The 26269-nt window shown below is 39.7% G+C and overlaps 2 protein-coding genes across 2 annotated transcripts; one reads left to right on the plus strand and one right to left on the minus strand.

Moving 5' to 3' along the window:
* Positions 1 to 13152: 13152 nt before the first annotated feature.
* LOC129768152 (probable ATP-dependent RNA helicase Dbp45A) lies at positions 13153 to 14833 on the plus strand. The gene is made up of 3 exons (XM_055769604.1): positions 13153 to 13308; positions 13367 to 13817; positions 13880 to 14833. Exons 1-3 carry the CDS (start codon positions 13236 to 13238, stop codon positions 14766 to 14768), a joined length of 1413 nt encoding a protein of 470 aa, XP_055625579.1. The 5' UTR covers positions 13153 to 13235; the 3' UTR covers positions 14769 to 14833.
* An 8147-nt stretch (positions 14834 to 22980) lies between these two features.
* LOC129767301 (40S ribosomal protein S24) lies at positions 22981 to 23922 on the minus strand. The gene is made up of 2 exons (XM_055768023.1): positions 23785 to 23922; positions 22981 to 23501 (listed from the first exon to the last, which is right to left on the minus strand). Exon 2 carries the CDS (start codon positions 23488 to 23490, stop codon positions 23098 to 23100), a length of 393 nt encoding a protein of 130 aa, XP_055623998.1. The 5' UTR covers positions 23491 to 23501; positions 23785 to 23922; the 3' UTR covers positions 22981 to 23097.
* Positions 23923 to 26269: the final 2347 nt, after the last annotated feature.

Here is a 26269-nt window from a genome sequence, read left to right on the forward strand (position 1 = left end):
TGGATGTGTTGGTTACGAAATCTAATTGAGTAAACTCCAATGAGTACATATCGAGGTGGAGCAGTAGCGAAGTATATCTGTATTGGCATGCAAAACATCGTGTCGTAATTATTTGCATTCAATATTGAATGCATATGGAAGAAACAAAACAATGTTGAAAATACTCACGGTTGCATGATAATTTGAGCCAAAGTTCTCATGAAATTATTCAACTATTTGTTTTTAACAGATGACAATTGTATCGTGGCTTATTTCGATTATTTATGTGATAAAAAGGTTCAGAGAGCAGTCGTATGGGTAATTCTCGAAAGCAGCAACATTTTCGGTGAAATTTTGTTTAATTAGCAATTATTCTCTTACGACATTAACCGACAGCGAGAGCCTTCGAAACATCAGCTTCATAACGTTGAAATAATGAAACTTCGTTTGTTTCAATGAACGTGGGGGAGTGAAAATGGCACATGAAAATATCACTTCTATCCGTCTTTTTCGACGTGATTTCACAAATATCCACTGCACGCTATCACATTAGCTTCATATTAAGCGCAAACTCTAAAAATGTATGTTTTTAATTAATCAATTACTTCCTGAAAATGGCATTTCGCATGGTTGGTAGTCAAAACAAACACAACGACTGACGTCACTATTTGGGAAATAGTTATGGCAGCGCATGCTATGTCGCTCGAAACTCTACCATCTTCATTATCTTTTTTCCATGACATTGAGTAAACTCGGGTGGTGACGTCCAACGTGTTTTGACATATACTACAGATGAGTAAGATTTTTTGTATCGTACACGAAAATTACTCAACAGATAAAATAGCCGGAATAATCGTGATACTTTGTTCAGAAACTCTAACAGAATAATGTTTTGACGGAAGACTACGTCTTTCATTTCTGTACCGGGGTGTAAGTTCAAAGTTTCGAAAACGAGAGAGTGACGCTGGACTGCAAGGCAAACTTGTTTCAATAGCTTTAAAATTGCTTAGAAAACAGGTTATTGAAACCGTATATTAACTCGTGTACGCTCTAGAAATCCATTAATAACAAAGACGTAGTGCTAGAAGTAAGGCAGATCACTTATAATGTTAAAACTTGGTATAATCAAAATCCATGGAAAATAAAGAAAATTTAAGTCAAAAAAAGACGGGTGGGTAATGTCGGGGACATAACCGGAGTGACGTAGGACTATACAAAGGGGACAGCTTTTGTTAAATATATATATTTTAAATATATTGTTTTATTTTCTTCTCCTACGTGAATACCTACCTATCTACCTGAAATATGGATTAGTTTACTGTTAACTCTTTATGAACATGTTGGGGGTTCTGAAAAGAACCTTTGGTGTTGTGTTTTTGCGTTTTTTTTTACAAACTTTCTCAATTTTTTCTCACTATCTTATAGTTGTTTTTGATTTTTTTCTGAAGGCTTTGTACTTATTAAATGTTCAACGCCGGGCAGATTTGTAGTCTCCGCAAACAAAGTAAATAAAAATGAAAAAGAACTGAGGTTTTGGAGACGACCTCTACGATCTGTCGAGAAATAAACGAGCTATAAGCGTTCTGAAAAACCAACAGTAAATACAGGACGGATGACCTTCGGATTAAAGTCCTTTAAAATAAGAACAGAGCAGCAGGAAATACATAGCTCATCGTGTTGCTCCTTAGTTGTTTCTCTATGCAATGCAGATGTAACATCAGTCAATTTTCAACATCAGTTATCAACCAAAGAAAGCAGTTCTTGCTACCGAGAAAATTCGTTAATGCCATCCTGCATACAATGTGTTGTAATTTGAAGCCATTTTTAATACGGTTTGTGAAAACTGAATGATCAATTTAAAAGACCCCAACCACCAATAAGGTCAAGAACAAGCATAAACAAAAAAAAATCAGTTTATATTATATGTCATAATATGTCACTTTAAAATGCATTGGTATTGTGAAAAACTTTAAATAACTCTTCTTTGAAAGGTTTAATGGCCCTGAAAAGCGCCGTGTTTTACGGTGGTTGATTTTGCCACCAAAGCAGTCTATATAAACAAACTTTTTCTTTCTTCTACCTGCTGTCGTTTAGCGACTTTTGCCACTCGCTGAAACTAGTTGTTGCCTTGATGAGCGCCGAACCGAAGCTGCTCTGTTCTTGATGCGTGTTTTCTGATTGTCGTGAGCAGCTTTGCAAGCCAACTCGAGCACTCCGACGGCCGAAACTCTATAATCGCTGTGAGGTATACTGGTGCTCCGGCACCAATCCGTTCGGCCTAGTTACCCTTGCGGAGCAATCAGTGAATGCGACCAACAGGGAACTGGATGCCTGCACGGTTCGAGTTAGACTTTGCCTTTCCCTTAACTTGACCTCTTTTGTTACGTCCACACGTCCACGTTGCTGCTTGTTTTCTTTTTATGATGTGATGCGATGCGATGTTAAACGATATTGTACAACCACACTGGTTTACGGTTTGAAAGAAAATGAGATTTTTTTTTTGAAGTCCGCGCGTTTTGTACTCTAGCGGTACACACTCACAGGATAGAGACAAATCGGCAGACTCAGCCAAAGGGGCGAGTCCAACGAGACGAACGAATAAGCGTTAAAAGGCAGCGATGGCAAAAAATACATTCATTACGATTTGTTCGCTCGTTGGATTCACATGCAAGCTAAGAAGGGTCCTTTTCAAGATCACAAAATTATCTTCAATATAAAGAGTTTATTGTTTTGTTATCACTCGATATCCCCATCTTGTTCGGCTAAACCTTTCTGTTTAGCGATTGCGTTTGCCACTCGCCACAGCTTTCACAGTTGGAAAATTTCTTCCCATCCAGCTTGTGACATATTGTACAGTAAATTACATTCAATGGCACGTCGCATTACCACCACTCAGTGTCGGATTGGAGGTAATTTTAACCTGTAACTGAACATTTGCGATGACAGTGGTACAGTGTCGACTTTCAATGTGGGGTCATAATTTGAACCCCGAACTCTATGTTTACAAAAATGTCCAACTAAATATGTCGCATTACAGGTCCGTCCAATTAGCTAAATGTCGAGATAAGTGTAAATGACTGTACTTTCAATCTAGAAGCAATTTAAGAATTGGTGAAAATCAATAAGCTCCGAACTGCCAAATTCACATACTCATCATATCCTGGCAAACAAATTATGAAAAAATCAATTTGTGTTTTATTATTATTTTGGATATTGTTTTAGAAAGCATTGAACTGTATTTCCTAAACTCTTTTTTGGAAGGTTTAATGGCCCTGAAAAGCGCCTTGTTTTATGGAATGGTTCCAATTTAGAAAACTTAGTACTCGTGGTTTTGAAAAAAAAAACATTTCGAACGCCCTCGATGCCGTCTTGTTCTGGATTTGCCACCAAAGCAGTTTGTATAAAGAACAAACTTTTTTCTTCTGCTACCTGATGCCGTTTTGCGATTGCGTTTGCCACTCGCCACTCGCTGCAACTGCCTGTTGTCTTGATGTGTTGTGTTCTGAATGCGGGTTTTATTATCGTCGCGAGCAGCTTTACCAGCCAACTCGATCACTTCGGCGGCCGAAACTATATAACGGCGGCAAGGTGGACTGGTGCACTGATACGACGGCGCTCGGCCTAGCTACCCTTGCGGGGAACTCCAGACCAACACGGTTCGAGCGGGATTTTGCCTTTCCCTTCACTTTTCCTCCTTTGCCATGTCCAGACATGGCTGCTTGTGTTGGTTTGTTGATGTGATGTGATGCGAAACGATGTGATGTACGGTTTGAATGAGAATGATCGTTACGGCAGCAGAGCGGGGATTTTTAAGCAGACTGGCTGGCTCGAGAATTACGCATGTGTGAGACTGCGACCAATGTTTCGTTCATTTTTTTTCTTTTTCCTTTCCAATCGTGCTTCATTCTATTTCGCTGCTGCTCTGGTTGCCCGTTTTGGTCGGTACGATTTGAGGAACACAAAATGGACCAATCAAAAATGGGCGCATAGTGCATTTGGACAATGCTTGATATTTCACAATTATTCAATTATTTATCTCAAGAAAAATGAAATGTTATTCGTTATGATAGATGCGTAGATATATTTCCTATCAATTGATGCAAAAACCTTTGCGATCTATTGAGAAATGCTCGAGTTATAAGCGTTCCAAATCTTGCATTTTTTCCTACTTGTTCAGTGCCTAGATTTCCATTTCACCCCCTATATCTTCCGGTTAGACGTAGTCCTACGTCAAAAAAAGTGGAAATCCATTCAGTTGATGTGGCGATGTGAGATGAGGTCAGTCGCACTCAGACGCCTATGTATTATGTTCTTCTTTTCCAATTCCATTCCTCTTCTGCAGTTGAACCGAACGGATGAGTATACAACATGACACTTCCTTTGCTTTCGTCCATTACTACCTCTACTCTCGTACCGTGAGAACTCGCTTATTGCGACCAAGCAGAAAGCTCGTTAATCTACCGGTGGTAAGGCATCACGAAAGCAGCTCGGAAAAGCGCACCAGCCGTAGGAGGTGTGAAGAAGCCACATCCTTACCGACCGGGAACCGTTGCATTGCGTGAAATTCGTCGCTATCAGAAGTCGCCCGAATTGCTGATCCGCAAGCTACCTTTGCGGCGTTTGGTTCGTGGAATTGCCCAGGACTTCAAAATCGACTTACGCTTCCAAAGTTCCGCCGTTATAGCAAGCGAGGCATATTTAGTCGTCCTTTTCGAAGATACCAATGTGCCCATGGAAATCCAGCTGGCCCATCGTATCCGAGGAGAGGGACACCAAATTTGATGGATTAGAATTTAGAAAATAGTCTGTGCAGGCCGTACGGAAAGGAGCATTTAGAGAAAACCGTGGTGTCGATGATAATTCGATACCGATGGGTGCCATTGACTATGAATTTGACAGTGAAGAATACGAAATATTGGATATGGTATAGTGAATATTTCACCATATCAAAGAAATCATATTGATGAAATCAGCGTTATAAAATGATTTGTGTACGAATCCGCAATTGATCATCGATTGTTATTTGCACTGGGTATTTCCTCGGAGGAGTCGATTCCTCCATTGAGCATTAATAATCTTTTCCGTTATTGGGAAGTTGGCATTGTTGGGAAGGGGGTCTTATTTTTGTTGTGCAATTCCGAGGAGGAATCCATTCCTTCTGAAGTGTTCCTCCTGCTCCTGCTCCGGATCAACGATGATTTCAATTGTCGGGGCTTGGGAGGGGGTACTATTCGCGCTGGGTATTTCCGAGGAGGAATCGTTTCCCCCTTTGAGCGTTTATATTTTATTTCCGGCTCAACGAAGTGGTATGATAATCATTCGAAAGATGAAATGTCTAAGATTTATATGCTTGTTACTTATTGATTGCTAAGTAAACGTTAGTTCTACGTCCACCATCAAAGAAATAACCCACTTTTTGTTTTTTTTTACAAAAAAGAATTGGGAGAAAATACAAACTAGAAATTGATCAACTTTTACTGGATTGGTAACAAACAGTACGTGAATTCGGCCCATCATAAATTTCGAACAATCAGATGCTCCTACACGCAATCAATTTACATAAAGTTGTATGGACAATTTATGTTTATCAATAGCTTCAGACATGCAACATTTCTTGGGAAAAATTATCCTCGAACTTTAACGAAAACATGTCCGATTTCCTGTTAGTTGTTCAACAGCGAGTAAATTGGTGGGTAGCTTTATGCCCGCTGAATATGACTCAGTGGCAGCATGTCACCTCAATTACTGAACCAAGGGATTGAACCACTTCAATCAAGCCAGCTAACGCCAACACCTAAGGTAGCTTCACGCCCGCTAAATATGACTCAGTGAAGGCATATCATCTCAATTACTGGACTGCGAGTTTTGATTGAATCGCTGAGAGCAAGTCAGGTGCCCAATCAGCAATCTTTAACACCTCAGGTTGTACGAAACATGACATAGTCCTGTTCCTTAACTGGCGGAATCTACAAACTACCGATTCTATATTTTCGCTCGGTTCGAAAAACGCGTACTATCTTCGAATAACTTCGAGTAAACTGTTCTTCTTAGGATCAGTAATAGAGAAAAGTCCGATGTTCTCAACTGAATAACAACAACTAATTACTTATTTTATTTGTGCACACAAATTTCTCTTCTAAACTACAGTTATATACGTGTATTTGACGAATTTGATCGAAGACGAACGAACCAATGTGGCTACCAAGAGCCCCTTCAAACTATGATGATCATCCTTATTCAAGTTACAGTCTCACCCCAGCTAGCAGACAGTAGTCTTTCTTATCGCTGATGTCAGACACAGCTGTTTTGCTCAATACAAAGGAAGAGTAGAAGATAGATATCGCATACTGTTGTGCAATTTGATTCAGTGAAGGCACCGCGTTCTGCCGTCTGGTGGACTGCTTCTGTATTTTTGCACCACATTAAAGGGTTTGTCACATCAAATTGCATCACGGAAAAAACGCTATAGAAATTCGCCCAGTAGACCGATCCTTTTGAAAATTTTAGACAGTAAAATAAAAACTATTAAACAACTTTTGGCATTTTCTTTTTATTCATACTTCGAGCCCAAGCCCGTATGCTCGCACCTTCCTCTTTACCCCGTCCATAAGGTTCTGTACAACGTCAGGTTGTAGTTTTTTTTGAACAGAAATCCATTTTCTCTTGAAGTCCGCCTTCGATTTGACAACTTTTGGGTTCTTCCGGAGGGCCTGCTCCATAATCGCCCAATATTTCTCTATTGGGCGAAGCTCCGGCGCGTTGGGCGGGTTCATTTCCTTTGGCACGAAGGTGACCCCGTTGGCTTCGTACCACTCCAACACGTCCTTTGAATAGTGGCACGAAGCGAGATCCGGCCAGAAGATGGTCGGGCCCTCGTGCTGCTTCAATAGTGGTAGTAAGCGCTTCTGTAGGCACTCCTTAAGGTAAACCTGCCCGTTTACCGTGCCGGTCATCACGAAGGAGGCGCTCCGCTTTCCGCAAGAGCAGATCGGTTGCCACACCATGTACTTTTTGGCAAACTTGGATAGTTTCTGCTTGCGAATCTCCTCCGGAACGCTGAATTTGTCCTCTGCGGAGAAGAACAACAGGCCCGGCAGCTGACGAAAGTCCGCTTTGACGTAGGTTTCGTCGTCCATTACCAGGCAATGCGGCTTCGTCAGCATTTCGGTGTACAGCTTCCGGGCTCGCGTCTTCCCCACCATGTTTTGCCTTTCATCGCGGTTAGGAGCCTTCTGAGCCTTGTATGTAAGCAGGCCCTCCCGCTGCTTGGTCCGCTGGACGAATGAACTTGACAAATTCAGCTTATTGGCGACATCCCGGACCGAACTTCTCGGATCACGTCTAAACTGCTTAACTACGCGCTTGTGATCTTGTCCACTGACGGAGCATCCATTTTTACCGTTCTTCACCTTCCGGTCGATGGTTAGGTTCTCGAAGTATCGTTTTAGTACTCTGCTGACCGTGAATTGGACGATTCCCAGCATCTTACCGATGTCCCGATGTGACAACTCCGGATTCTCGAAATGAGTGCGCAGGATTAATTCACGACGCTCTTTTTCGTTCGACGACTTTTTTTCAAATTTACGAAAAATTAACAGTGAAGCATGGCCAACGTGATCTATACACTCTTATCTGATTATATACGAAAGCTGAAGATATAATTCCTAAAAATTAAATTTCTACAGCGTTTTTTCCGTGATGCAATTTGATGTGACACACCCTTTATTGCTGCATATGGACTGGAGCTTATGTTCAAAATTTTGAGAGCGTTACGTTTGAGATGCCAGCATTTGAGCGGAAAGACCTCCTTGCTGGACGAAAGAAGTGGTAGGACAATCATTTTCGAAAAATACAAGGTGTAGTGCGATGTTGTTACTTATTGACCCGAAAACTTTTTTCCATAGCTCAAAAACAGCTTTGAAAGCAAATTTTTAAAGAACACAAAAATTTATAAATACAGTAGAACCTCGATTATTCGCGGGAGAGTCTGGCAAGGTCACCGCGAATAACGAATATTGTGCTATAATGCAATAATAGATTAAAAATGAGATGCAAACACGAAAAAAATATATTTCAGCATTAAAATTATTTTTTATCAATAGAGAACCAATTAAACTCGTGTACATCGGTGGACAATCGATATCAAGATTGGTCAGCGGTTGATGCATGTCGTCGGATGGTCGTGAAAGCACAATTAATATTGTTATCGCCCTGGCCAATCCCAGTTTTTTGCTACGTGTTGAATGGACGTGCAAATTTTGTCGCCTCAGGACGAACTCTCAGAATATGAGAAAAGTAAGCAGAGAAGATGAGTAGAAGAAAAATATTGAATAGGCGTATTGGCAATAAGGACACAAATCTCGTGTATTGTTTCCGCGAGAACAAGCACGAATCATGAATCACCCATCTTCAACTGCTTCTACAAAACCATGCGAAACCATCGGTCCCTTTCATGACCACCAAAACGTTTGACTTTAGAGTTATTTTGAAAATTTCGATAGAATCTTAACTAATATCCGAAGTAATCAAAAGTCATTTTTATCACTATTTGTTGGAAGAATTTTCTGTGAATTTTGGAATGTGTTCGAATTTATTGCTGTCATGATGATGATGTTTTGAATTATAAAGGCTTCCTCAGACTCTCAGATTTTCTCAGTTCCTTCGCTTCAGGTTTTAAAAAGGCCAAATTGGAAAACTAAACTTAACATTGAATCTTGAAAAAGGCCATTTGGAAAGTTTCGTTGTCGCTGCCGTCTAGTCGCTAACAAGATGACTGATAAAACGTGAATGATCAATTGGTGACTTTTTCCGACCGATCAATTAATTTTCGTTAATTCAAGCGTTACATCCTGATTAAAAGTGATGTCAAAGTGCAGCGCAGTTCATGCCGGATGAGGAAAATTGCGGCGAGAGTTCGTTCCATATGGGTTTCTGTCGACACCACCACCACACACCCGATTCGGTTTGAATTTTGTGTTGCTGTTCTGAGCGCTCTTTAGAGCAGGGGTTTTCAAATGGTGCTCCGTGGGAAATATGTGCCCCGCGAATTTATAGCAAATGCTTGCCCTTGAAACCCCACTCTGAAAAAAATAATAATTTAATTTCACTGGCCATATAGTGATTCATCTCGTTTACTCCGGGTTTGATGTCACGTAACTGCGCCGCCTAACCAAAATAGAGTTGTTCCCAGTTGGGTAATGTCAATGCAAATAGAATTTGTTTTTGTTAAAAAATGCAGGTGCTCCGTTAATTTTTTTTTGTTATGAAAAGTGCTCTGTCATAAAAAAATCTGAAACCCCCTGCTTCAGAGCATTGTTCTTTGGAGCGTTAGAAGTGTAGTTTTGCTATCGGATACTGAAAACTTTCTTGGATATTCAGTAAGTTCAGTGTCGCTCTAGACAGCGAGCAATTAACAGCACAGAGTTGAGTTAGTTTGAAAATCTGCTCAAATTGGCTTTCTATTGCTACGCGAAGCGTTCGCGTCCCTTACTCAGTGAAAGCATCCATTCATCGGTCCTTGTCAGTGCTACCAGATGTTTGTGACAAATAGTTTCATTCTTGAATTTCTACAATTTTTTTTTCTCACCCGTTATAATTTCGTATTCCTACGTTAACTATGCGATCGTGTGTTGAACACCACCCTTCTTTTTTTGCGGCTCGCGATATCATGACTAACATGTGTTTGTACCCCCTTCTGAAAAAAGGCTTGTACCCCCTATGCGTGACCACATGATATTGTATTGACATTGTTTGCCTCTGTTGACAATGAAAAAGTGGCCAGCAAAATAGTATTTGTATCAAATCCAACCCAATTTATCAAATATTCGTATCTTTTGGTGACAAATGCTGCTCGCGCTTTACTGTCGAATTATAACAGTGCAGAAGGATGTTTTTAATGTATCGCTTCGCTTCTAGCTGCGCAATCAATGCCTTTCTTTCCAAGCAAAATGTACTCCTGTTTGGCCCCCATCGGCGGGGAAAAGAATACTATCAGCTTACGGCGATGGTGACAAAAAATAACGCTGTCTGGGGCTCCACTGATTTCGTTCAGGGAGGTTGCTTTTTTCCTTCAGTTATTTTCCTCAGTGAGTTGATATGGAACCATAACCACACACCCAAACAAAAAGTAAATAATTCTGAAAGATACGTCTCGCTACTCGTCTCACGTCATGTACTTAAAGTGTCAAGAATGAAACACCTATCGTTCAGCATCTTGGTTCCAATCAAGGCCTAGAAGTATATCCTAAGGTGAGGCTGTTTCGTCACTAAGTTGGTTAGGGGAGCGGTATATGAAAACAGTACGGAACAAGGCGCGTAGAAGTATATCCTAAGGTGGGCCAACTTGCTAAAACCACTCTTCAGCCATCTTGGAAGTCTACTGTGTTTTGTTTGTAAACAAAACACAATACGCTTGTGCCGGAGCTCGCTCGTGATCAGTCTGTCTCTTTCACGCTTCAAGCAAATAATTCCCCTTCTGCTTTCTTCCGTACTGTTTTTATATACCGCTCCCCTAACCAACTTAGTGACGAAACGGCCTCACCTAGTACCATAGACCCGTCTTGGTACGGAAGAAAACAGAAGGGGAATTGTTTGCCTGTATCGTGAAAGAGACAGACTGATCGCGAGCGAGCTTCGGCACTAGCGTATTGTGTTTTGTTTACAAACAAAACACAGTAGACTTTCAAGATGACTGAAGAGTGGTTTTAGCAAGTTGGCCCATCTTAGTATATACCAAGACGGGTCTATGGTACTAGGTGAGGCCGTTTCGTCACTAAGTTGGCTAGAGGAGCGGTATATGAAAACAGTACGGAAGAAAGCAGAAGGGAATTTTTTTCCTTGAAGTGTGAAAGAAACAGACTGATCACGAGCGAGCTTGGGAACAAGCGTATTGTGTTTTGTTTACGAACAAAACACAGTAGACTTCCAAGATGGCTGAAGAGTGGTTTTAGCAAGTTTGCCCACCTTACGATATACTTCTACGCACCTTGGTATATGCTTTTACACTGAGAGGAATTTTTTGGTACATGTTACCAATTCTCTAGTCATTTTCTACCCTACTAATTATTGGTACATGTTACAAAAAAAGAATGGTAGGCACATATGTCAAACAAACTACAAATTGTTGGTCCAACATTGGTGCAATAACAGTGAAAATTTTGCTTCATATTTGTGAGAGGTAATCATCAGGGATAATAACAATATTTTTTAATAATTATTTTTAATTTAAAAAATTGTATTTGATTGCGTTTAATTCTACATACTTAGAATACATTATACTAATAACTTATTCTATAAACAACATCAATAATTCTCGTTGGAATCATTCTATAAACTGCGTACAAGAGGCAAATTTTAATCGCAACCTCAACCACCTCAATTTGATGAGCATTTCCAAAGCAAGTTCCCGTTCCTATTCCTGCTGCATCGCTCTGATTTGCATTAGCTGATTAGCAGCTGATTAGCAGAGTGACGGTAGAATTAGCACGTTTCATCCGTATTTTGTTCTCTCGTGTCCCTATGAAGAGAAGAAATACATATGTTAATGATATTAAATATGCAATAAATTATGTATGTTCACCTTATTTTTTTACGGTCGATGATGTGTTGAAGAAAGACTCCAATCTTAGCGACAAACTCGCCGTTACCTTCAATCCCATAGCTTGGATGGTTTTTGGTAAACAAGTATTACGAGTCTGGGATCATGCCAGCTGTAAAGACAAGGAAAAAGGTCAATAGTGTTGTAATGTATAGAATATAACTGATGTTTATCCTTGGCGGGAATATGAAAATAGTTTCCCGACCGAGGTGACTGATGTAATGATGTAAAAAACGAATACTTATCTCCGATTTGTTTATGATGAATGATTGTACTGCATATAATTTTAAGGCCAACTAAAAAAGAAAAAAATGGTAGTAGGTCAATTATGTTAATATGGATCAAAATTTCTTGTGATATTTTCCCCGCCGAAAATATGAAAACAAATTCTCGGGGGGTATGAATACATAATTGAATTCAATAAAAACAAAGTGCTTACCTCCGAATCGCTTCGTCTCCAAAAGACAAAAGGCGATTGCAAAGTGCGCACATCACAGTTGTTAGGTATGACAATAAAAACAAACTTACTAATGGTATGAAGCAAAATATACGAATTCCTGGTAGGAACATTCATTGCGTCTGACATCCTTTTTACGTAATTTTAGTAATATTTACAAAAAATGTGTATATTTTACCAATGTTTTTGCTACTAAAGATTTGGTAGCTGCTTTTACTAAACTATTTCACCAGTGTAGGCGCCTTGGTTCCAATCAAGGCGCTTATATCAATGTATAACAGGTGAAGCAACATCATCACTTCAATAAGAAGGGGATTAAGGTTTGTGAAGCGGGGGTTGTTTGTTTTGTTATTGCGCCATTTTTGCATTTTCACATGCGAGAGTAGTGGAAATGAGAATGAAATTCTACAAAATCATCCCTTCTTTTTCACATAAATTCGCGAAAGCCGAACATAGTAGGCATTGTTCGAATAAGCGTCGTAGCAGTTTGTAGTACTATATATATCAGCCGGGTGCTATGATTGATGCTAGGATCGTTAGCAAAATCTCAAGCAGAACTGTCAGTGGGATACCCAATTCATATGAAAACAAAGGGAAAATGTCAGTGGGATACCCGATATTTTGGCTCCTGTCAGTTCAATGAGAGTTCTCTAAAGACGTCACCCGGCTGATATATATATATAGAGGCGTCTTGATTGGAACCAAGGCGCCTCTATATATACTAGGTGAAACAATCATATGAAATGCACTTTCAGCCATATTGGAATTGCTGTCGGTATTGTTTACAAACAGCATCGGAACGCTGCCGGCGGCTCTCTACAAACTGCTACGACGCTTATTCGAACGATGTCTATGTTCGGCTTTCGCGAATTTATGTGATTTTGTAGAATTTCATTCTCATTTCCACCACTCTCGCATGTGAAAATGCAAAAATGGCGTATCCTAGCAATAACAGAACTAACAACCCCCGCTCCACAAACCGTAATCCCCTTCTTATTGAAGTGATGATGTTGCTTCACCTGTTATACATTGATATAAGCGCCTTGGTTCCAATATTCGAAAACTTTGGGACATGGCTCTCGTACCGTATTATGACAGATCACTATTCAAAACACAAGCTGAGTCAAAATTCACCGTCATAACATAGCGCACGTGCGGAACATTGTTATTTGTTGCCTTTCTAAAAGGCGTTCTCGATAGAAGATGGCTAAAAAATCCGACAAGTTTGCTGACCTCGGATTGAAACCATGGATTACCAATCAAGTGGAAAAACTAGGTTTGTGCATCTAGTTAATTTTTCCTAGATTTCCGAGCTCATGTTCGCCTCGTTACAGGAATACGTCGGCCAACTCCGATTCAGGTGGCTTGTATCCCGCCAATCCTACAAGGCCAAGACTGCATCGGTGCAGCAAAAACTGGCTCGGGTAAAACATTCGCTTTCGCGCTACCAATATTGCACAAATTGAGCGAGGAACCAACCAGTAACTTTGCTCTCGTTCTAACACCAACCCATGAGTTGGCACATCAAATTTCGGAGCAGTTTTCTGTCGCGGGTCAAGCAATGGGAGTTAAAGTGTGTGTTGTCACCGGTGGAACCGATCAACTGCTTGAGGCCCAGCGGCTCCAGAGTAGGCCCCATATCGTTGTTGCTATGCCGGGACGTTTGGCCGCTCATTTGACGGGTTGTAATACTTTTTCGTTCCGAGCCATGCAGTTTTTGGTTGTGGATGAGGCCGATCGTGTGCTGAGTGGGAACTTTGATGAGGATCTGCAGGCGATTAACAAGTATTTGTTTTGATGGCCCCTCTAACGCTGTTTCACTAACAATTTTTATGTAATCTTTACAGATTTCTTCCCAAGAAGCGTCAGAACTTGTTCTTCTCCGCAACGCTGAAGGATTTCACACGAGAAAACAGCGTTTTTCCCATAACCGATGATGCTTTTCAGTGGTCCGAAGAGAGTGAAGTGGCAACGGTGGAAACATTGGATCAGCGATACATTCTGTGCGCCGATTATGATCGTGATATGGTTCTCATAGAGGCACTCCGTAAATTCAAAGAGGAACACGAAGAGGCAAGCGTTATTATTTTCACCAACTCTAAGAAAGACTGCCAAGTGCTGTCCATGACGCTAAACAACATCGGTTTCAATAATGTATGTTTGCACGGGTTTTTGCGGCAGAAAGAACGCGTTGCCGCGTTGAATAAATTCAAATCGAAACATGTTAGAATTCTGATCGCCACAGACGTTGCCAGCCGCGGATTGGACATCCCAAATGTGCAGCTGGTTCTGAACCATCGGTTGCCAAAGGTAACGAACGAGTACATTCATCGAGTTGGTCGCACCGCTCGTGCCGGAAGGAAGGGGCTGGCGATATCCGTTTTTCGGTTTCCACGAGATTTAGAGTTTTTAGGTGAAATTGAAGCACTCATCAATACGAAGCTAACGGAGCATTCGATCGATCAGCGGCTGGTGGAAAGAATCTTTATGCAGGTTAGCGTGGCTCGACGGGAGGCGGAGATGAAGCTCGATAACAAGGACTTCGATGAACGGCAGCACAACTATAGACGGAAAAAGTGGATTGCAGACGGGCTGGATCCGGATGAGATGGAGCTTAAATGGAAGCAAGAGCAGGAAGCCAGAGGACTTGAAAGGAAAAGACGCCTGAAGGAGGAAAACAAGAAGCGCAAACAGATGACAAATAAGGAGTCAATCATTAACCCAGCTACGTTATAATCGTTTCCTTATTTTTGTAAATAGTCGTTAGAAGTAAGATTTCAAAGTATATTTTCTGAAACTGACATGTTTTTTCAATCTATATTTTTACCTTTTATGTGACGATTTCAACTTGACAATCGTGAACACTGGTGAAGCAACACGAATTGCAAAATCTAGTGCTAATAAAAATCGACTCGATTTATCTTTGCGGTCAAGTTCGCTATCATTAGATTGTCTGTGGAAGGTCGTCAATGATCCCCATAGTAGTGATCACTTACCGATCAGTCTCTCAATCGAGTGTGATCCGCAATCCACTGAAGCATCTCGGTTCCATTTGACCTAACAAGGGATATCGTCTGGCAAAAATATGCGACGACGATAACAATCGGTTTCAAATCAAAAAATATACTTACACCATTGGAAGAATATCGATTATTCGTTGATTTGATGTATAAAAGCACACTGGAAGCAAAAAAAGAATAGTTTCAAGTGCTTTGTTTAAAAAAAAAATCCGCCACTCCTGGCTGCAATTTTATTGAGGATCTTTCACGTGAAACACCAATACGCACATTGTGGGGGTAGCTCGCAACGTGCATAACCGTTCATCTATCAACGAGAGTGGAGAATACTCCAACCGGCGGATATTCAATTCGCAGTGCTAGAATTTTCTATGGTTCTTTATTTATTAAACAACTCTTCACCGGTTCGCTATGATTAGATTCGTTGTTCTAAACAAATCTTCCCGATATCGCAAAAAGACGTTTGCTAGACAACATTGTTCCACCAGAATAGAGACAGGTCAAAGTAAAAGCAATTCAAAAGCCTGGCAAATCTGCGTCTGACCATAACTCCGATTGCTATGCTTTCGAGTATTAGAAAATCCTTGGAGGAAATGGTCATTCGAAGACTCGATCAATGGATCGAGACAAATGATTTGCTATCAATTATACAATTTGGGTTTCAAGAGAGCAAAGGACCAAACGATTGTTGAGCGTTGCTTTCGTGTCGGGATGTAAAGGCTCAAACCACGTTGACGCTCCGCTGCGGTGAGAACGAGGCCCAAGGGAGCTTTTGTTCCGTGTTCCATAGAAATTCTGTCAGACAATCTGCACAGATGCGAACTTCCTGGAATTTTGAATAATTTCTTGAACAATTTGTTTTTGCTAATGAACTTCACCCTTAGGCAACTGACAACTTCCAGGAATAGTCATATGAGTCTACTCCAAAGCTCAAGTCTCAGCCCCTTCTTCAGACAACTCACGCTTAACTTTTCAATAGGACCTATCTGTTTTAATCGATTCTCTTTACTGACTTTCTCTTACAATTACCACGACCTGGCATACAGATTATGCGCCAGTTTTGCCACATAGTTTGATAAACGAAGATCACTTCTACACTCCTGATCATCGAACAGATTAGGGAATGCTTTTCCCGCTGAGTTATTGGCGATAGAGAATGTCGATGGAGAGAATCGATCAAAACAGATAGGTCCTATTGAAAAGTTAAGCGTGAACTTGTCTTCTTGGACAAGAAATTTAGGGATTGAATTCTCGCCGCAGAAAAATAATTTGGTAGTGTTTACTCGAAAGCGGATCCCAGCCCGGTTGCAACCAAAGCTTTTGGGCAAAAACATTATCCAATACCTCGGGGTCTGGTTTGGTTCAAAATGCACTTGGAATACTCACACATTAAGTATTTGAAGCAAACATGCCAAAAGAGGGTCAATTCTCTCCGCTCGGTTTGCGGCACGTGGTGGGAGATCTCATAACGCTTTACAAAACAACTACTCTGTCTATTCTGGACTACGGCTTCCTGCTTTCTTTCGGCAGCTAAAAGCCACTTTCTAAAATTGGAACGAATTCAATATCATTGTCTGCGTATAGCTCTCGGCTGTATGTACTCACACATAACATGAGTCTCGAGGTTGTAGTAGTAGTAACACCTCTACACACCGCTTCTAGGAACATTCTCTCAGAATACTGGTGAAATGCGGAGTCACAAACGCACTTGTGATTGAAAATTTTTATAAAAAAACCTTTATGTAAATGTAAATGCTGCCAGAATAATCTATACAAGATAAGTGTTCAATCCAGCAATGTGTAAATGATTTGATCGATTTCTCTACATCGACTCTCTCTTTTGGTCATAACTTAGCTGCAAACTCATTCCCAGTTATATTTAACAATGTGGAAAATATGCCAAAACCCCATCTATTGGATTCTATAGCAAACTCAAATTGGAACGTTTTTGTGGTTGAGTTATTGACTGAAGAAGAAGTTGATGAAGAGAGATCGAATCAATCACTTACATCCCTTGCATTCTGAGCAACTCATTTAGTATCTTGTTGATCGTACGGTAAAACCTGAGATCATCAGCGTATAGCAACTTCAGGAATTTAAGTGATCACATACGTATTTGATGAATTGAACGAAGATCAGAGATCCCCATTGACTACCCTGCCGAACACCTCCTGATGGTATTCCGAAGATCTCAGGTTTGGTATCATGAACCTTAACGAAGGCTTTCCTACATGACAAATAAGTATTCAGCCAGCGAGCAATTTACGGAAGCAGACCACAGCTATTCAGTTTTGATACGGCGAGATTGTGAGGGACTTTAGAGCATTCGAGAAGTCTATATACAGGGGGTCTACGTGCTTACGCTTCTCGACGCTGTGAATAACTGTGCTGGCGAAGGTCATCAATTTAAATGAATCCATGTTGAGAATCCGAGATCATTGGTCGAACAGCTGAATACAACTTGTCATGCAAAATTCTTTCTAGTACCTTAACCAAACAGCTCAAGATCGAAATGAGTCGATAATTTTTCACATTGTGCATAATACCAGTCTTGAAGATCGGTGTGATTGAATTCAAGCTTCCAAACATCCGAAAAAATGCCATTCCTAAGGAAGCGGTTAAATATAATGACGGGAGCGGCTAACGATGCTACACAGTTCTTGACGAAGGATGATGGAATATAGGGCCCTATTATAGAAATCGAGGCGATAAGAATTTTGCTCGTTAGCTCTATTTCACTATTATATAAATCGAGCAATTCGATAGCAACGAGCGAGTTATAGCTATCGATACAAGTGTCAGAACTTTTCGAGTTGTGTGGTTCACTTGTTGCATATCTTCAGAGAATTATTTTGTTTTGGTTTGCGTCCTTGATATTTTTCTTTGGGAAACATTTCACAAACGCTTAAATATATGAAATTTTCAACACATGTTCGTTTGTTTTGATCAGTATTTGTTTTACGGTGCTGCCAGAATAGTATATTCAAGGTAAGTGTTCAATCCAGCAATGAAAGCGAATGTAAACATTGCTCGAGGTATTTGTGGAGGCAGTTCAAGTAGAATCCCGGTTAAGGAAAGGTGGGAGGAATTCAGTGAGGAGCTTAATGCACTGAGACCATCAATGCGTCTTAGTTCAGAATGGCAGAAAGTAAGTGTTTCTTCTACGATACATATAACTTCATAAGTAAATTTTATCATATTATTTGAATTACTATCAACCGAATTTCCTACCTAAAAATTGCTTATTCCTGCTAGCGTACATTAGTACGTGTTACTTTTGTCAGCAATTTTCTTTTTGACGTAGGACTACGTCTTTCATTTCTATACCGGGGTGTAAAATCAAAGTTTCGAAACCGAAAGCGTTACGCCGGAGACCGAGATTTTGAGCGTTAATAGCTCCTGAACAACTGAACGAAATGGTATGATAAACACTTCATTCGAAAGAAAAAATGTCTACGCGTTATATACTTGCTACTTTTTGATCCAAAAACTTGTTTCAATAGCCTTAAAATTGTTCTCGAAACAGGCTATTGAAATCACCAATCGGTATATAAGCGAGCGCCGTTCGGAAATCCACTCAGTTCTAATTGAACAGCGATTGGAGCATGTTGTCGCTGTTGAGGTGAAGCTCTTCGTTTATCATGGCCAGAAGAGAATCCATCAGGAGGAGAGTGATGCCACAAACGGTTCCCCGGGAAGACATCGCTACACACACACATACATGCGCGGAATTCTTTCCGTTTGGATGCCATTCAGCATCGAGAAAGTTCCGGAAAGATCTAATCATTTCTGGAAAATAATCTGCCAGTTCCTCTGGGAATTTAAAAATACATTCATGTGAAAGAGTTTATTTTAATGTTTTCTAACCATGTAACACAGCGATCAAATTCATTTGATTTTGTAATTTTTCAACCAATTGTAATTAGCAGGAAAGCTTCTGAAGATTATTCTTCCCCATCAGTAGGATATTTCCGTATCCAATATTGTATGCGCACGCAATCGATTATTGTTCAGTCGCCGAAAGTTTCGAGCTCAGAGAGTTCATTTCCCTCTAGTTTGCCTTCCAAATTGCCATCGTAAACCACACCTTCTCTCGATTCAATCACACACAAAAAGCATACTTAAGCGATATTCTGGTGGTGAGACGCATTCATTTTTCGTGAGGACATCGACAAGACAACATATAATCTGCCAGTTCCTCTGGGAATTTAAAAATACATTCATGTGAAAGAGTTTGGAGAATACTCCAACCGGCGGATATTCAATTCGCAGTGCTGGAATTTTCTATGGTTCTTTATTTATTAAACAACTCTTCACCGGTTCGCTATGATTAGATTCGTTGTTCTAAACAAATCTTCCCGATATCGCAAAAAGACGTTTGCTAGACTTATTCAATTCCCTACATGAAAACAACATTGTTCCACCAGAATAGAGACAGGTCAAAGTAAAAGCAATTCAAAAGCCTGGCAAATCTGCGTCTGACCATAACTCCGATTGCTATGCTTTCGAGTATTAGAAAATCCTTGGAGAAAATGGTCATTCGAAGACTCGATCAATGGATCGAGACAAATGATTTGCTATCAATTATACAATTTGGGTTTCAAGAGAGCAAAGGACCAAACGATTGTTGAGCGTTGCTTTCGTGTCGGGATGTAAAGACGCCCCGCTCAAACCACGTTGACGCTCCGCTGCGGTGAGAACGAGGCCCAAGGGAGCTTTTGTTCCGTGTTCCATAGAAATTCTGTCAGACAATCTGCACAGATGCGAACTTCCTGGAATTTTGAATAATTTCTTGAACAATTTGTTTTTGCTAATGAACTTCACCCTTAGGCAACTGACAACTTCCAGGAATAGTCATATGAGTCTACTCCAAAGCTCAAGTCTCAGCCCCTTCTTCAGACAACTCACGCTTAACTTTTCAATAGGACCTATCTGTTTTAATCGATTCTCTTTACTGACTTTCTCTTACAATTACCACGACCTGGCATACAGATTATGCGCCAGTTTTGCCACATAGTTTGATAAACGAAGATCACTTCTACACTCCTGATCATCGAACAGATTAGGGAATGCTTTTCCCGCTGAGTTATTGGCGATAGAGAATGTCGATGGAGAGAATCGATCAAAACAGATAGGTCCTATTTACACAAAGGTTCATGTGAAAGAGTTTTTTTTCATGTTTTCTATCCATGTAACACTGTGACCAAATATTTTTCAATCAAGTGCTATTAACAGGTGGTTATCGAATTAGTATTAACCACTGGTGGGCTTCCAGTATCGAGGATAATGTGGAAATATCTAATCGTTGCTGGAAAATAATCTGCCAGTTCCCCTTGGAATTGAAAATTACATTCAAGCGAAAGAGTTTATTTTAATGTTTTCTATCCATAAAATATCCATATAATACATTTGGTTTTGTGATTTGTCAATCAAGTGCAGTTAGCAGGAAAGCTTCTGAAGATTATTCTTCAGAACAAGGTTTTTCGTATCCTATATTGGATGCATAAAACCTTGTGCCTCCAACGTAACGCTCTCGTTTTCGAAGTCCCCCAAATATTCATTTATTCATTCATTCAGAATGGATTGTGATTCAACTTCAAACAAATGATCTCTAAATCAACGATAGTCCTACGTCACCCTTGCGGTTATACCATATATATAACCCACTTCCTGTTTTTATTGCTATACTATACCAAACTTTCTATACCATATGCTAAAGCTGAAATGTCTTGCAAAACAATGTTTTTGACGTAGGATTACGTCTTTCGGGGACATATTGGGGTACAAATTGAAAATCGAAAATCGAGTACATAGTGGAAATTGTCCAAATTCAAACGCTTATTGCTCAGTCATTTCATGATGGATTGATGAAATTTTTGCGTCAATCGATTTCGGCACTTCATAACAATTTTTTATGTTGAAGAAAACAATATATGTCATGAAACTAATTATCGAACAATTGAAAAATCTCAACCCCTATCTTAACGGTACTACCCACTTCTAATTGGTCGAAAATGACGACACATGCGGCGGGTCCCTAACAAAGACATCAAAACCAAACTGCCTGGGGAAATCGGCAATACAAATACATGAAAGTAGGGGAAACTTTTGTTCGTACCGAAATGTGTTCCCTAACAGAGACATCTAAACCATGGTGCCTGGGGAAAATCGGCATTGCAAATATATGCAAGTCGGGGGCATTTTTGCATTGCAAGTAAGATGAGTGATACGATTAATTCTAGCAAATAAAATTTAAATCTGAAACTTTAATGTTGTTTCGTGAAATTTCAAATCAATGACCGATCGTGTATTGTGAAAAATTTAGCACAAGTGAAGTGTAAAATTGTATATGTAAGCTGTTGTGTTGAAATGATTTGAAATGAATTTTTCACTCAAAGAAAGTTCATGCGACGAGAAGAATTGGAAAAGTGAAGGAATATTCGAAAAAGTGATTTCCCATGCACTCTACATATCGTATTAGGTGCTGTTAGTGAAATGCGCATTGAGCCATATAGCATCGTTCTCTGCTGAGTTTAAAGCGAAAATCGAAACGGGTTGAATAAATACGCAGAAAGTAAAAATTATAAATGAAAATTACCTTTTCCATTTCAAATATGTTTTCTCTATAACAGAGTTACATGCTTCTTCGAATGACATTGGTGAGTTTATTTTCTTTATTTCATCGATACATAACACAGGAGCCATCTCGTTCACGGCCACAGAGGGCGGCTTTCGTCATATCTCATTCCACTTCGGCATCTTCCATCTTGATACGCACCATTCAACGACTAATCACCATCCTTCTGTCATCATCACTCGGTTGTAAACACTGGTGGAGTGAACAAACAATACCCAACAACCAAACTAAAAACGGCTCTTTTCAGGACCACCAAATCATTATCAAAGAGTTCAACGATTTGATTCTTCATACATATCCAAATCAGCATGCAACAGATAGCCTAACGGAATCCTACGTCAACTATGCGGTCGTGTCTCGGATACAACCTTTCTGTGACTTTTTTTCAAATTACAGATTTGGATTGACATGAGGTGAAAGGTAAAGTAAACACTAGCACACAACAACGTAACGAAGTAACGAAGTTTGGACGTTTCGAATGAACCGCGAGAAATCGATCGAATCCTTTTAACCATAGATTTAAGATGAAATAATGTAAGCAAGCATTGAATTAGCGACTCCTGTGATTGAAAAAAGAAATTCACAATCTACTGGAAAGGAAGAACTGTTAATACATTAAGGACCGAAAAGAAATCTGTAGGACATACGCCTGGGATCGCACGTTTTGGAGCAAACTTGTACGCTTCATTTGTTCGAATTCCACAAATGAGATCGTTTCCTTCGATGTTGATGAGAGGAAGGCGAGCTACCGGTAGGCCATGTTAGATTCTTGGCAGACCAAGGATTTAACCATCAAGTGTAGAAAACACGGGTGATCCATCCGTAACAGACGGAGTAAGAAACACGAGAAAACTCGTTTGTGGTTTTTAATGTGTTAAGTTGATTGATTCTGCGTGAGTTTCGAGATAAAAACGTCTTTAAACTGCATGTCTTGATCATAAAACCGCCGATACTTCTGAGTATACCAACCGGATGTTTGTTCTAATCCATTATACAACATTTAAATTTATCTAACAGTAAAAAAAAAACAATAATGACAATAGTGTAGGCGATCTGGCGTAGAAGTAACATCAGTACCTCTCAAGCTAAAGGTCACGAGTTCAATTTTCACTCCCGACATTCTTCCGAAATGAACGTAAAGTGATGTACCAGCCAAGTATTGAGTCACTATAATGCAGAAAAAAAGAAAGCTAAAACTCTAAGTTTTCTCGCTCGCTTACTCTGATTAAAATTACCAGACGAGACGACTCCAGTGCAGTGATGTGATACGAGGCAACGAAATTCAACTCAAAAATTCTTATCTATCTTAAACCATAAAGTATATTGATTTCTCGTTCGATGGAATTAACAGTTCCCACCCAAAGTAGAAAACACCCCCAGGCCAGAAAAGAATAAATGCAGCACCGCATATTTACTTCTTGACGGCCTGTCCAACCTTGGCCTTCTTGGTACCGCGCACCTTCTTCATACGGTTCTTGCGTTCCTTGCGCTGCTTGCGGGTCATCTTCTTCTTCTCGTACAGTCCATGGCGACCCAATCGGTGCTTTGGTTCGAACTTCTTGGCGAAGTCCAGGGTGTCGTAGATGAGCGCGAAGCCGGTCGATTTGCCACCTCCGAAGTTGGTCTTGAAGCCGAACACAAACACTACGTCCGGGGTGGTTTTGTACATGGCGGCAACCTTCTCGCGGATTTCCTTCTTGGGCACCGAAGCCAGTCCGGGATGCAAGACATCGCAGATCATCTGCTTTCTGCACAGCAAACGGTTCGTCATGAAACGACGGGTACGGATGGTAGCGGTGGACATCTTGTTTACACCTACGGAAAACAATGAACACTGAATTAGTTTTTTTCAATAACAAACTAGATTTGTTTCAATCAGCAAAACAATTCCCAAGTAAACAACAGCATCTGACACTACATTCAGGAAGCCATAACCTCAACTCGCGGATACGAAATTCACTCCGGAAACGTGAACCTTCCGAAACAAATTCCGACCAATTGCCAATTGTTCCAAACACAAATTATATATTCGCACATTACGGCTTCCATGACCTATTTATTTCAAACGCGTTCAGTGAGAAAATTAATGGATAACCACCTTTTTTAGCAGACTATTGTTGAAGTTTCAACACGTCTTCGCGAACGCACTTTAGCGAAAAGAAAGAATCTCCACAGACGGCATGCTATCTCGCTGACAGTTTGTCGTGGGAAGGTTGGCAGTGCCGTTTCAATCGTGTCTATATTTACCAAAGGGACGTTTATTCAGTGATGTTCACATTGCCACGATAGCTATATAAAAGAAGAAATTTAAATTACTTTCCTGAATGATTCAATATTATCGCTCCAATGTGTGCTACTGTCGACGCGGCGATTCAGATTCCAGGTTGCTTATGCACAGTATCACAAAAGTATAGCTTTATGACAAAAGTAGCACAGAAGTATAGGTCAGACACCCAATTTACAATGGTTCATTTTTTTAGAATGTATGGAAATATCAGATAGGCTAAAAGTTACAGAGGAAATAAAAACCTTTTATAACCAATGATGAATACAATTTTTCGAAAATTTCGTTTTATTTACTGAACGATGCTAACTGATTTAAAAACTTATCAAAACCGATAAAGTCAACATACTTTATTTTAAAAATTGCTTATTTGGGCTAAACACGAAGTCACCACGGATGTAGTAGCTTCATAATTTGAATACCTTTTACCTTTGGAAGGCACATTGTTTGGAACACGCATTTTAGTAGAGATTCACTGACGAATTTGTTAAAACCCAGCAAACATTAATTCGCATAACCAGCGTATATATAACATTATATGCCCTAAAATTTGGTTGGCATATAATGCGCCTAACTGGCATATGCATGCAAAAGTGGAGGCCCTATACATACATGGCAAATGCTTACCGAATTTGTTTGGATGAATACGCAACTTTGACCGGCTATAATAGCGATTATGTTGGAATTGAATTGCGATCTTTTTTTTTTTTTTTTTTTTTTTTTTTATCTGTATTATAGTGATTTTCAACTCATTTGGCTGGTTCGTCACTTTTACTTCCATTTTTGGAAGAATGTCGGGAGTGAGAATTGAACTCGTGACCTTCAGCGTGAGGAATTGCGATCTAATATGAATATATTCATGAATTATCAAAGCACCAAATACGACTTTTGCCATACTCATATACGATTTATTACAGACATAGAAAAAAACAAATGGCGCAAAATATTTTCGTGAAATGTTTTTTATAACCTCACGAATCGCCATATTTATATATGAGTATTTATGTTCGTAGAAATAATAATTGTTTGATTGACTTGTGTTGGGAGTGGAATATGAATGTTTAAAATGGCACAGATTGATGTTTGGTGAAAACTCCGATGTGGGTTCGAACTCCGGTCGTCTGGATTATCATCCACCAGCTATCTCGCGCGGCCATCTGAAGATTAATTCAACAGCGGTTAAAACTTTCGAATGTATCAGCATTTCATTGACATTTCAATATGATGTAATATGTCCGTAATTATGATCTAATATGATTTACTGTTTCATGATTTTCTTCAGCATGCAACACGATTTACTACAGTACTGAATCGATTTAAATTATACGCTTATACGACCCACAAACTGCATCAGCGTAATATACGCATATGAAGCGGATTAAATATATTTTACGACAATGTACATCATAAAATTGATATTTATTATACCGAATTGCGACTTTATTTGATAATGGTATATAAAATCGAGTTTTTACATTTTATGCGATTTCAAATATACACGATATATAATTTGATTCATATTATATGCGATTATGATTTATTCGGATTTCTTGTAAGACTTGGCACGTGCAAAATTATACGATTTAATGTTTGCTGGGTAGTAGTTCGAAAGTTATGAATTTTGAAAAAATGGGAAAATAATGCTTTTTCGGACTACCCTAAAATCGAAATGGTCACCCTAACAATAAAATGAAAAATACGGGTCTAATATTTTGCGATCATGAACAAAATATGGGAGACAGTAACTGTTCGGCTGAAAAGTTTATAAGGTAACACAGTACAACTATTTTTTTTGCAAAATTCAATTTTATTATTCAACATAGTTGCCTTCGAGGGCGATACAGCGATTATAACGATCTTGCAACTTGATACCATTTTTATAGTACTTTTTCGGGTTTTCCTCAAAACAGGCCTCAGTTTCGGTGATCTTCGGTCTTAAATTTCTTGCCAGCGAGCATTCTCTTAAGGTCTAGGAACAAAAAAGGGGCCAGATCTGGAGAATACGGTGGATGCGCAAGCAATTCGAAGCCCCATTTATGCAATTTTGCCTCCGTTTTCACTGATTTGTGATGTTTTCCTTTTTTTCACAATAACAAAAGTTACTTCACTCTCATTGCTGTAACTCACGAACCAATCGACCGATTGCTGTCAAATTTTGGCACGTATCCATTAAAAAATGGTGCTTTGCGATAGTCAAGCATATTTTTGCAAGAGGCGCCATCTAGACGTCAACCTTATGAACTTTTCAGCCGAACTGATATATCGGCTTGGCATGAAATGGCTGTAAAGAAAAATAACT

This window comes from Toxorhynchites rutilus, chromosome 2 (assembly GCF_029784135.1).
Source record: "Toxorhynchites rutilus septentrionalis strain SRP chromosome 2, ASM2978413v1, whole genome shotgun sequence".
NCBI lineage: Eukaryota > Metazoa > Arthropoda > Insecta > Diptera > Culicidae > Toxorhynchites > Toxorhynchites rutilus.